Source organism: Saimiri boliviensis, chromosome 4 (assembly GCF_048565385.1).
Source record: "Saimiri boliviensis isolate mSaiBol1 chromosome 4, mSaiBol1.pri, whole genome shotgun sequence".
Lineage (NCBI taxonomy): Eukaryota > Metazoa > Chordata > Mammalia > Primates > Cebidae > Saimiri > Saimiri boliviensis.
The window spans coordinates 15,675,627-15,688,816 of record NC_133452.1 but is presented as its reverse complement, the minus strand read 5'-3'; the positions used below and the strand labels follow the sequence as shown (position 1 = coordinate 15,688,816).

The 13,190-nt window shown below is 46.8% G+C and overlaps 1 protein-coding gene across 1 annotated transcript in view; it reads right to left on the bottom strand.

Annotated features, from left to right (window-relative positions):
• Window positions 1-12,875, bottom strand: part of CNKSR3 (CNKSR family member 3) — a 111,317-nt gene extending 98,442 nt beyond the window's left edge. The window contains exon 1 of the mRNA XM_039467905.2: window positions 12,281-12,875. Coding sequence (XP_039323839.1) covers window positions 12,281-12,332 — 52 coding nt within the window. The 5' untranslated portion in view covers window positions 12,333-12,875. The remainder of the gene's footprint in view (window positions 1-12,280) is intronic.
• Window positions 12,876-13,190: the final 315 nt, after the last annotated feature.

Below are 13,190 nucleotides of genomic sequence, written 5' to 3'. Positions count from 1 at the left end.
GGTTCAAATTCCATCTACACTGATTCAATGTTCACGATGTCCACCTACTAAAACAAAAGGGCTTTCGCTTTGAAGTGCAACATGTTTGTGACTCAGTATTTCTCTTTCCTGATTTTTCTTTCCCTCACTTCTCATTTCCATGCTTTGTTCAAAGCCAAAACCTGAGTGCTAAGTGAGGAAGCATGACTATCTTCTCAAAATGGAGTTGGTGGGGGAGGGTGTTACATTCTGCTCCCCTATTCGAGTCAGGTCTGGAAATTTCACAGGAAAACTGAACAGGTCCCTTTAGACCCATGAAACATGCCCCTCCTGTGTGTTCCTGGGCTGAGCCATCAGAGGGACACAACAGAAGGACGCTCTGGGCCTGGGATTTAGCAGGTGGCTAAGAGCCCGAGGGGATACCAGAAAGGTATCCTTCCCTGCCTCTTCTGCAGAAAGGACACTTACAGGCCAAGGTGCATTACTCATCCACTTAAATATGTCACCTTTGTCTTTACTGGGGACATTGTCTTTCTTAATCAGTCATTTTCTATTAGCAAAAAACTGTCAACAGACGTTATAAGGAAGAGTCTGGCTTATATCACCTACTTCCATATGGTCCACATGAGTGGTGTAGACCACTGGTTCTCCAATTTTGGCCTACACAAGAATTCCCTAAGGAGTCTGTTAGATTCCTGGATCCCACCCCCAGAGTTTCTGATTCCACAGGTCTGGGGTGGGGCCCCAGGAATTTACATGTCTGTGTTCCCAGGTGAGGCTGATGTTGAAGAAGTGAGTTCAAAAACAATGGTGACAAGATGTTGAGAAGCGCCACATGTTGAAAAGCGCCCATGGCGACAAGATGTTGAGATGCCCCAAGAAGCTTGGGAAAGGGTCTCTTGAAAAGCTCAGTTTGAAAATGTCATGAGTCAGGTACAAGCGTCTTTTATTTATAGGTACTCATTAAGTTTCTCTGTTCCATGGTGCCAATCTCTGGTGGGTTTTTTTGATTGGGGCAGGGGGTTCTTTTGGTAGAGATGGGGTCTCACTATGTTGCCCAGGTTGATCTCGAACTCTTGGGCTCAACTATCCTCCTGCCTCAGCCTCCCAAAGTGCTGGTATTATAGGTGTAAGCCACTATGCCCAGCCTGTCCATCTCTGTTTGGATCCAAGTAAGAATGAAGAATTTCTCCAGCTCCAGGAACGGTTTTTTTTTTTTTTTAATCAGCTTTATATAAAATTCTTCAAATTGGCCTAGGGGTGCTTAGAATCAAACCACTTCAAACCATGTCTCTAGGCATCTTACTAGCAAAGAGTATTTATGTTTTTTTAAATACTTTTTACTAGCAATTTTAGGCTCTAGTGTAGTCATTTCCTAAATGCCACCCACAGTTGTGTCATCTGCTCACGGTTAGTTTAAGAATCCAGTTGGAACCCCTGTTAAGATGGTGCTGACAACATTAGCAGGTGTTACATGAAGTCTGATTCGCCGTACATGTTAAGCTAGTTTTCCTCTATTTCAAAGATCATACTCCAACTAGTATTTTGACTTGATTCTCCTGAAGACATTGTAATATAAAATTACTGCGAGAACATGCAGAATTGTTCAATTTAATGCATATGTACGTAAATTAGAAGCACGCACAGATACACGCACACATCCACTCCCAAACCCAAAGCCCTGAATTTCCCTTCTCTGCAAATCTCTGAAAATAGGAAATAGAATGCTTCCTTTCACTAAAACGTTTTCCTCAGGAAAGCATGATTCAGATTATCAAAATCACCGCCTTTTCTGATAGAAAGCACATAGAGGTTTTCCTCTGATGGAGCTGACAGACTGTCTCCTTTCAGCAGAGCTCACAGCCGGGTGTGTATAAGGGGCTAAGGCTTCCAGGTTATTCTAATATCAGCCTCCCCTCCTTGAACTCCCTCTCCCACTCCCTCCCTGCTATGGAGAAGTGATATATTATGTGTTTAAAACGATCCCCAACTCCTGTTGAAAATTTCTCAAAATATCATCTATTCAACCAAAAGTATGGTAGCTACAGTTTCTAAAGCAAATATTAGGACACTCTGTCAGTAGAGCAAAATATTTTAAGTCAGGGAGACCAGTTTCTTTACGCAAATATTTTAAAAGTTATCACATAGAAAGCATTCTAATTTCTACATATTACTGACCCACATTCTAAGGAACAGCTTTGCTTTAATAAACACAACCGTGTTTGCCCTTCTGATCCCAGGTTTAAAAACGTTCAATCAGCCATTTGATGTCAAAGAAAACAAAGTAGGCTAAGTCCAGTTTCACAAAAACCCTATTCATCAATGAATAAACAGCTTCAGAAACTGTAGCCCCAGCAAAAGTGCCAGAAAACAACAATGATGTGAGCAAGACGGAAAGACAGGGGGCGCTCTCTCTTCTAAATGACCAGCACACATGGACAGAGGGGAACCAAGGTGAGAGGAGAGCCCTGGCAGGAGGGGAAAGAATGAACAGACATCCCAGTTTCAAATCTGATGTTTAAACTACTGAGCTTGGAAGCTGTCAGTGACCCAACTATAACTATAACTTGGCTTCCCAAAGGCCGGAACCACCAACACCTGAATCCCAGACACCATCGCCTCCAGAATACTGCAATGCCTTCCAGCTGGATTTCCTGAATTCATTTCTGCCCAAAAGGCCAGACTGATCTTTAAACACACAAATCAAATACTGTCGTTCTCTGCTTTCTATCACAACTATTTAAAAAATTGCATGTGCCTGACCACAACTTGCAAGACCTTACGTGATCTGGCCTCTGTGAGTCTCTCTCACCTGCTCTTCATCCACCACCCCCACTCTTGCTCTCGTGACCCCACCACAACTTCCTTTTCTCAAACTCTCCAAGCCCATTTGTGCCTCAGGGTCTTTGCATGAGTAATTCCCCCTCCTACAATGCTCTTCTCCCTAATATTCTGATGGCTGGTTCCTTCCTACCATTGATGCCTAAATGTCACCTCTCGAAAGGCTTCCCTGATGACAGGCTTCCCTGATGATGTCATCCAAAGGAGTCCCCAACCCAGTCCCTCTCCTTCACTTCTCTGCTTTATTTTCTGATTTCTGCTTATCAGTAGAAATTTTCTTATTCATCTATTTTGTGGTTGGTGGTGGCATTTGTCACCCACACATCTACCACATTAAAGCAGGGACTACCTGGATTCCCAGCACTTAGAACAATACCTAGAACTGAGAAGGTCCCCCTTAGAAGAAGCTGTAAGCATGCAAGGAAACAGTGAGAACAGCGAGAAGGTGGAAGACGGGCTTGATCTAACTGACCACCTCTATAACAACAAAAAGGTGAATGGAATTGTCATAAATTATCAGTAAGCACACGAAGGGTGACAATCAGCCCCAACAATACTAAATATTTATATAAAAATACCCCCATTACACCAGTAGTTAACTTGAGCTATTTATTGGTCATGAATAGTAAGTGGGTGAACACATATGCCATACATTATGCAAAGGGCTTTTCCTGTATTTCCTCTTTTATTCTATACATATGCCATATGTTATGCCAGGCGTCCCCAAACTTTTTACACAGGGGGCCAGTTCACTGTCCCTCAGACCGTTGGAGGGCCGCCACATACTGTGCTCCTCTCACTGACCACCAATGAAAGAGGTGCCCCTTCCTGAAGTGCGGTGGGGGGCCGGATAAATGGCCTCAGGGGGCTGCATGTGGCCCTCGGGCTGTAGTTTGGGGATGCCTGTGTTATGCAAATAAGCTTTCCCTATATTTCTATTCTTTTTTTTTTTTTTTTTTTTTTGAGATGGAGTTTCGCTCTTGTCACCCAGGCTGGAGTGCAGTGGCACCATCTCAGCTCACTGCAACCTCTGCCTCCTGGGTTCAAGCGATTCTCTTGCCTCAGCCTCCCAAGTAGCTGGGATTATAGGTGGCCGCCACCATGCCAGGCTAATTTTTGTATTTTTAGTAGAGACGAGGTTTCACCATGTTGGCCAGGCTGATCTCGAACTCCTGACCTCAGGTGATCCACCCACCTCTGCCTCCCAAAGTTCTGGGATTACAGGCATGAGCCACCACACCCGGCCTCCCACATTTGTTAGTTAGGAAGGAACTGGAAGGTGCCACTGCCACCTAGCTAGAGGAGGAGCCCAGGACTGCACAGGACCACAGAACAGAAGCCTGTGAAGCCGGGTCCCAGCCCCTCACCTCTGGACCTTGGACAACTCCCCAGGCTGCTCCTCTGCAGCAGAAACTGCCTTCCTATGCATCTCCAGGCTTGAGAAGAGTCAAATGAGAACACAGCAGAAGTGCCCTGCAGAGCTCAGGAAAATAACATTTGATTTTTTCACTTAACGCCTACACAAGCTGGGCGCAGTGGCTCAAGCCTGTAATCCCAGCACTTTGGGAGGCCGAGGCGGGTGGATCACGAGGTCAAGATATCGAAACCATCCTGGTCAACATGGTGAAACCCCGTCTCTACTAAAAATACAAAAAATTAGCTGGGCGTGGTGGCATGTGCCTGTAATCCCAGCTACTCAGGAGGCTGAGGCAGGAGAATTGCCTGAACCCGGGAGGCGGAGGTTGCGGTGAGCCGAGATCGCGCCATGGCACTCCAGCCTGGGTAATGAGCAAAACTCCATCTTAAAAAAGCCTACATAATAGGTAAGCCATTGACGAAACACCAGAAATAGCATAAATGAGAGGAAAGAGGGGAAGCAAGGCAAGAACACGCAGGTCCGGGAGCTAGAAGACAACAGGCTGGGTCAAAAGAGAGGCGGTGGCACAGGCGTGGTGACACAGATGAGACAGCCCCTCTCAGTTCGTCACAATAAGGAGAATGCACAAAGGAGCCAGAACAGGAGCCGTCACTGGTCAATCTCTGTGGATAAAGGATGGAGACACCCCAGCCTCAGCACAACACATGTATTCAAATTTTGAGAACTGCCATGGTTATTTATTCCTGAGATGACATTCAGTGTCATTTCCCATCAACAATAAAATCTCCACCAAAAGTCAAGTAAGTGTGGCAAACCCTGTGTGGTCACCAATTAACTCTAGGATGATGTGACTAGCCAAAAACCCATCTCATCCTCCTAGGCCCTACTGAGAATCCTGAGAACAAACTTCAACCACAGGGACCACTGACCAACCCACAGTTCCCTCTTTACTACTTATGTTAAAGATTTTTTTAAAACGGGGGATGGTCTGGGCATGGTGACTCCCACCTGTAATTCCAACACTTTGGGAGACTGAGGCGGGAGGATCACTTTGGACCAAGAGTTCCAGACCAGCCTGGGCAACACTGCAAGACCTAGCTCTACAAATATATATATATATATATATATATATATATATATTTTTTTTTTTTTTTTTTTTTTTTTTTTTTTAATTAGCCAGATGCGGTGGCATATACCTGTAGTCCCAGCTACTTGGGAGGATGACAGGATGCTCACTCAAGCCTCAAGCCCTGGAGTTTGAGGCTACGATGAGCTATGATCATGTCACTGCATTCTAGCCTAGGCAACAGAGCAAGACCCTGCCCCTTATTATTATTTTTTAAAAAGGCTGTTAAGAGAACTCTTCAAGGAATAAGAATCTCAAGGGAAATGTCTCATTTAGTTTGCTAAGAATTGCCTGATGCTGTTGCTAGGTGGTGCTTCTAAATATAAGCATACACTGTAAGACTGGTTTTTTTGCTCTAATTAGTGGCCAAGCCAAGCATCCTCAAATTAAGTGTCATCATTCCAGAATGTACATAAAATAGCTGGACTACACATCAGATCAGATAACCCAACACTATAGTAGCAGGACTCCAGCAAAGTTTGAAAACACACTTGCAGCTACGTCCTAGAACAGTGCTTCTCTAACTGTGATGGGTGCATGAATCGCCAGGGGATCTTGTTAAAAATGCAGATTCTGACTCAGCAGGCCCAAGCTTCTGCCATCTCTAACAAGCTCACAGGTGATGCTGAAGTTGCTGGTCACAGGCCAGGTGCCAGAAAAGAGTCAACAGCTGACAGCAAAAACCATCCTAATGCCATGTTCACTGCAAGGCCAGGTACGTTTTCAAAGTGAGAAAATATGGCCCAAACTGATTTACCCAAGGAAAATGTATGGTATTTGCAAGAAGCATTTATCACTCAGCTAATCAAGAACCTTCCTGATTAGCTGCAAGTTCTGCCCCAGATCCTTTGACCAGTTGGCAAACGGCGGAAGAAATCTCTGGCACTGACAGGTGCCTCCGGATGGTAAGAATCCCCCTTATGAAAGACTTGACTGCTCAGAGAGAACACTTTGTGTCCTGGAGCTACAGTAAACAGGAAAAGAGGAAGCGATAAAAACAGAGTAGAAATTTATGGAGAGTTTAGCTAAGATCACACAGTTGGCTGGGCGTGGTGACTCACGCCTGTAATCCCAGCACTTTGGGAGGCCAAGGTGGGCAGATCACGAGGTCAGGAGTTCAAGAACAGCCTGGCCAACATGGTAAAACCCCATCTCTACAAAAATACAAAAAAAATTGGCTGGGCATGGTGGCGAGTGCCTGTAATCCCAGCTGCTCCGGAGGCTAAGGCAGGAGAATCGCTTGAACCTGGGAGACAGAGGTTGCAGTGAGCCAAGATTGCACCACTGCTCTCCAGCCCAGGCAATGGTGTAAAACTCTGTCTCAAAAAAAAAAAAAAAACCACAGTCAGAGGAAGAACTGGTACAAGTAATCAAAGTGATGAAGTGATAGAGTATAGAGGAGGGCCACAAAGACCACCACTTATAATTAGGGGACCCTGAGCACAGTCTCTCTCTCTGCTTCAGTTCCTTTACTGTGGACTGGAAATTATACATACAACTCACTGAGTTTTCTAAGGATTAACTGAAAGAGGTTGGACAGGCACAGTGCCTCACATTTGTAATCCCAGCACTCTGGGAGTTTGAGGTGGGAGGATCACTGAGCTCAGGACAAGATCAGCCTGGGCAACAGAGACCCCATCCCTACATAAATATAAAAATAAAGATAAATAATTTTTATAATGAGGGAGCCTAAATAAAGCGCTGATTTAGCATCTGCCAAGATAATAAGGGCATCGATCAATGTTTTTCTATTACTAAGAGAGTTTTTTGTTTGAGATAGAGCTTGGTTCTTGTTGCCCAGGCTGGAGTGCAAGGGTGCAGTCTCAGCTCACTGCAACCTCCACCTTCCAGGTTCAAGTGATTCTCTTGCCTCAGCCTCCTGAGTAGCTGGGACTATAGGCACATGCCACCACACCCAGCAATTTTTTTTTTTTTTTTTAATTTTTAGTAGAGACAGAGTTTCACCATGTTGGCCAGGCTGGTCTCGAACTCCTGACCTCAGGTGATCCACCTGTCTTGGCCTCCCAAAGTTCTGGGATTACAGGCATGAGCCACTGCACCTGGCCTATTAAGGGAATTTTATCACTGGAGTGCAGGAGAGAGAACGGAACCAAGGCGAGGGTGGAATGAAGAGTTTTTCTGAACTCTGGCCAGATGAAAGACCTACATCTGCTAAACGAAAAAGGCCTCCCTTTTCCAGGGACCACAGAGGCTAAAAGAAAAGTTATAACCTAAACTGGAATCAAGATAACAAAAAGAACTGCCTCTGTCTGGACAGCAGCAGGAAGGTCTTAACAGTACAAGGTAGTACATTGCAGTTGACCTAAGATGTATCAGATCTCCATAATTAACTTGGAAATTCCAGCCTTTCCATGACCAAATAGTGAAGCACCTTAAGACTGTTGATGTGTCATAAACAAATAGACACAACAGGGAAAGAGCAGGGCCTGTGGCTTAGACCTTGAGCAAGAAAGCCCCCTTTTCTCTGGGTTGGTGACAGGGACTGCTACCTACACTAGTAGCACCAGAAGCTGGCCAGAGAGACTTCTGTTCTGGGACCAAAGCTGGGTTTTATAGATGTGCTCACTCAACTACACATGCACTGAAAGGCTGCCCATTCCAAGCTGATCCACGGCCAAGGCCAGGGCAGTTCTGCTGGGACAAGCAGTCCCATGTCCTCCTTGTCGAAGACACTCCCCAGAGGCCTTAAAGCAGAAACACAACTTGTGGTAGCTGCATTCAGCAATGAAAATTCCCATATTTAAATCAAGCTTAGGGAGAAGGGCCTCATATATGTTCAGTTTGACCTACGAAGATTTAACAGGCATGAAGATATAACATTATTTCTAAAACATGGCTGGATATAAGTAGGGAATGTGGCACATGTCTACGCTGAGAACTGAGCTATGAAAATCAGTGCATGTAAATTCTTGCGGGGCAGACACTATTGCCTGCCTACCACTATCTATTCTCCCTTTTTTCCTTTCTGACAAAACTCCAAGTTTTTTTCAGGGCCACAGTGTACCAAACTTAAAAAAAAAAAAAAAGGAAGGAAAAAAACAAAAAAGGAAGAAAGAAAAGAGAGAAGATGAAGGGGAGGAGGAGGAGGAAGAAGAAGAGAAGGAGGAGGAAGATGAGGAAGAAAGAGAAGAAGAGGAAGGAGGAGGAGGAGGAAGAGGAGGAAGAGGAGAAAGGAGAAACAAAAGAAGGGGGGAAAAAAGAAAGAAATTACAGGAACCAGCCTCCACTGCTGCATGAGGTGCCCATGTAACATTTCTGGCACCTGAGATGTAAGCCAGGTCCCTTGATAGTTTCTCAAAGAACTCTTTAAAGGGGAAGACTTGGCTGCTACCAGTCTCTGTCTTCCACAAGTCTCCCTTCTGCCTGGAATAGGAACACAATCATGAGAGAGCCACCACCTTGCACGGAAGCACTCAGCATGGAAATGAACACCACGTGCCAGGCCGCGCCATATGCCATGCACTGTGAATGGCCGAACAAGACGGCAGTGCCATGGAACTCCCTGATTTGGTTAATCCACTGAGTTTTCTGTTATGTGCAGCTAACCTACATGTTGTAAAAGATCATTTGCTTTGCAAAGACCTCTAGTGAATTGACTGGCAAGGCGCCATGAGCTAGGAAGTAATTTGATTTACAAATTACTTTTCTGACACGAACTAAAGATATAGAATAACAGACATACTGGATAAGTCTCCCTACTAACAAATGCTATTCAGACCGAATCCTGAAGATACATTCTTAAGTGTAAAGATTCTCAGTGTGGTCTAGCTGTGGCCTTGGGAAGAAACTCCTGAGAAAATGGAGCGGAGTGAAGCCAACCCACCTGCTCTGCTGGGTGACATTGGTCAATCTCTCTGTGACTCAGTTTCCTCAAATGCAAAATGAAAATAACAGTTCCTACCTCAAAAGTAGGTTGTGCCTATTAAATGAGCTGATATTTGTACAACGCTTAGACATGTGCCTGACACACTGCTTAATTACTGAGGATCTACTAACACTATGGCAAAACTGGTGACAGTGTAGCTAAACATTAATAATAAAAGCCAGACAGATTCATTCATTCTGTAGACAACAACTTCTTTCCTAAGGCATGCATCTGTCAAATAACAAGGACGTGAGATCCAGCTGCAGACTGTGGCCAAGTTGAGACAGTTTTAAATCTAAGGCCTTCTCTGGTTCTCATAATCACCCTACCCAGATTCATGCAATACCAAGAGTAGCAAAGTCTACATGAAGAGCTGCTTATCAGTAGCATGTATTTATAAAATAAAGGTTGGGTAAAGAGACTAGCAAAGAGCACTAAAAATAGTTCTATAAGCAAACAAGCTTTTGTAAGTCGATAGTTCATTAAAAAGTCAATACTTGAGCATCATTCTTATGAGAAATAGTCAAGAAAAGTGTCATGAAACTTGCAGGAATGTGGCCTCTTATCATCTTAGTCATCTTTTTGTTTTCCTAAAAAAGATAAAAGAACCAAGTTAGCCATACACTTGCTTCTTTTATCTTTTTTAGATTCGAACACTAAAAGTATCCAGGAGTTTCTACTAGGCTGTACTTCAGCGTCCAAAAGGGCACAGGCATTTTATACAATGTAGCCAAGTGCCAGCCACAGGCATGTAACCTAGTAAGTACTGAAGGTATTGAGCCAGCCATAGAAGTTGTTTCAGGTCAGGAGAAAACTTTTCCCAGATGAAAGTAATCTCAACTAACTCATAACGTCAAGGCAACTGGATACCAAAAACAATGTTATAACCTACTCTCCCTTTTAAATATTCAACAAATACAACAGGATGTGAACTTACACTTCCCCTTTTCCAATCCCAAGAGGAACAACAACAACAACAACAAAAAAGACGAAAATCTTGAGAGTGTGAAGATCTCACTCCATAAACTTTCTGTGTGCCTGTTACCATCTTTCTGGTTGTACATTATCAACTAAGCTGGCAGAGGCTCAGAAAAGCCAGCGTGATAAGATGTAACCCTTTCTTTCCTCTCCAGCAGAACTGTCCAATGGAAACATAACGGAAACCAAAAAATGTGAGCCATGTGTAATTTTGGATTTTCTAGGAGTCATATTTAAGAAGGTAAAAATAGACAGGTGAAGTTTGTTTTATATTTTATTTAACCTAATATATCAAAATACTATTATAGCCACATGTAATAAACATAAAAAGTATTAATAAGATATTTGATGTGTTTTTCATACCAAGTCTTCAAACGCTATGTGTATTTTAGATTTACAGCACACTGCAATTCTAACCAGCCACATTTCAAGGGCTGGAGAGCCACAAGTGGTATTGGTTACTAAGTTGGACACATCACTCTCGAAGTCAACAGTAACTGAAATTTGCAGTGTCTCAAGTTGCCTCGACGAGGGGCAAACAGATGAAATAGATCATCAGCTCAGTTTCAGCAAGTTGCCAGCCTAGAAAATTTGGTAGTATCCTGAATGGAGGAACATGCCTCATTTCAAACTAGTGTGAGCATGGATGGCTTTTAAGCTAATGCTTCCTACCAAGTACTGGTAATGTCACTTACTCTTTACCCAGGGAAACCTAGTCACCAATGCAAAAGCATGTGTTGTTTTTAGCTTCATTTTATATAGGAGTCCAAGAAATTCTGCTCACTTGACAAACCCATTTTCAAGGAGTTCTCCCAGAGGAGCAGGAAATGGTCAGACATACCCACTGACACACCCCACACAACTCGACATCTTATTCCACGTGGCCTATGTGTCAGTCACAGACATGAGAAATGAGATGTAGCAGTGATCAGTTTTTGCAGCCATGGATGGGACAATTTGAAAGATGACCTGGTCTTACCAGTATTACCTACCTCAAAGGCTTACTGTGATGACCAAGGACAATAACAGAGAGACAGCTCTTAGCAAACTGTAAAGCGCTATACAATTCTACTTAATACTGAGAAAGAACACCATTCCTCACCTGGAAGAGCAGATAGAAGAGCAAATAGTAACTTGAAACAGAGATGTTATTGGGGGTGGGGGAAACCATGAAAATATATTGACTGTTCTTGGTGGACTTTGTTCTCTTGAAAGTGTACAGAAAAAGGTTGAGCAGGCTCTAGTACATTTCCCTCGAAATTTTGGGAGACACTGAAAAGTAAGCGAGCCAGCTGGGAGGACAAGCTTCTACTCCCTGCTCCACTGCCCATTCCTCCCACCCCCACCAGCCCCACCGACCTCCTCATCCCAAATATTGTGTAAATCAAGACAGTGGTTCCAAACAATTAGATTTCTCCTTCCCAGTGCTTACATGTGACCTGAAAATGCAGCACCACCGGGGATACTGGCGCCTCCCGGAGCAAGAGTCACCGCCTCCCGGGGAGTCTTGGCTCGAGGTTTCTCTCGGGCGCAAATGCCACGGGGCTGGCTCTTGCGCAGCCCTCTCGCCTTCTCCAACAAAAACAGACAGGCTCGGCGACCCGCCGGAGTCTCATTCTACCTGTCCGACCGCCTTCGAAGGCTCTGGGCAGGCGGCATGTACGACGTCCGGCGGGAGTCACCCACACAAAGGCGCCTTGTGCCTCTGCGCTCGGGCCCCCGGGTCCCTGGGCACCGCACCCGGGCCGGGCAGGGAGAACGCCGAGTCCCAAGATCGGCGTCGCGAGTGCCGAGTCCTGAGATAGGCATCCCCAGCCCTCAACCTCCACAGAAAGGCCACCCCTACTTCCTGGTTTAAAGATGGGGCTCCCCCGCGCTTGCCGCAATCCGCACCCCCGAAAGGAACAGCTCGGAGCAGGTACGCGAGATCGGGGCGCACAGGCCACTCGGCAGAAGTTTCCATTGTCACCGCGCTGCGCCCTCACCGCTTCTCGCCGGCAGGAACGGCTGAGCACCCTCTTCCCCAGCTCCCCGCCCGCCCCATCCCTGAGGCTGGAGAACCCTGGACGCCCCCCAGCCAAGGCCCGCGCACCTCTAGTCCAGTCCACCACTTGTTTGGGGCTCCACTTGGTCACGGGTTCCATGGTAAACGGCTTCGCCCCTCGCTGGGCTAAAGAGTCGGAGGTAAAGTGCCGCTGCCTGCGCTCCGGTGCCCCTTCCCGGCAGGGCGCGCCCGCGGCAGGTCCCCTTCGCCCGAGCGACTCCGTCAAGGCTGCATGGCCGCGGTCCGCGGGTCGTCCCAGCGCGGCTCCGCCAGGGGAGCGCGGCCCTCTACTCCCAGCTGCCACCGTCCAGCAGCAGCTCCTCCTTCCCCTGCCGCCGCCGGGATCCCGGGCACAGCTGCCGCTCCTGGGCGACGCCAACAGCAGGCGCGCCGGGCTGCAATCCCAGACCCCCGGCCTCGGCTCGGGCGCCTCCCGGCCCGGGACCACTTCCTCGGATCTCCCCGGGCGCGGTTCGCTCTCCCTCCGCCCGTCTTCTCGCCGGCGCGCTCCCCGGGGTCCCCGCTCCGCGTGCGCTGGCGTCCCGGAGCCTTCCCCGCGCAGGTCCCACCTCCAGCGCCGCCCTCCCGTGCCGCCCTGGCAGAGCCGAGCGCAGAGCGTGCGCGCTCGGGTTGCAAAGTTTCAGCTCCGGTCGCTGCAAACCCAATAAAAGAGGGGGCGGGCCCGAGGGCCCAGGGAGACTCGCGGGAGGGGGCGGGCCCGCCTGAGGCAGCTCGCTGCGGTTACTTTCCCTCTCTAAACCCGCGGGGCTCACACCCGCGGCGTCCGGGGCCCGGCTTTCCTTTCCAAGGGGCGGGTTGTAGATCGCGCGCGCACCCTGGAGAGCCCGCTGGCTGGTGTGAGGCCCTGACCTGGTTGGGAGCAGAACAGTTTGTCTCGCTGTGAGCAACAATACACTTAAAAAAAAAAAAAAGATCTGCAAGTTCTGTTCATTTTAAA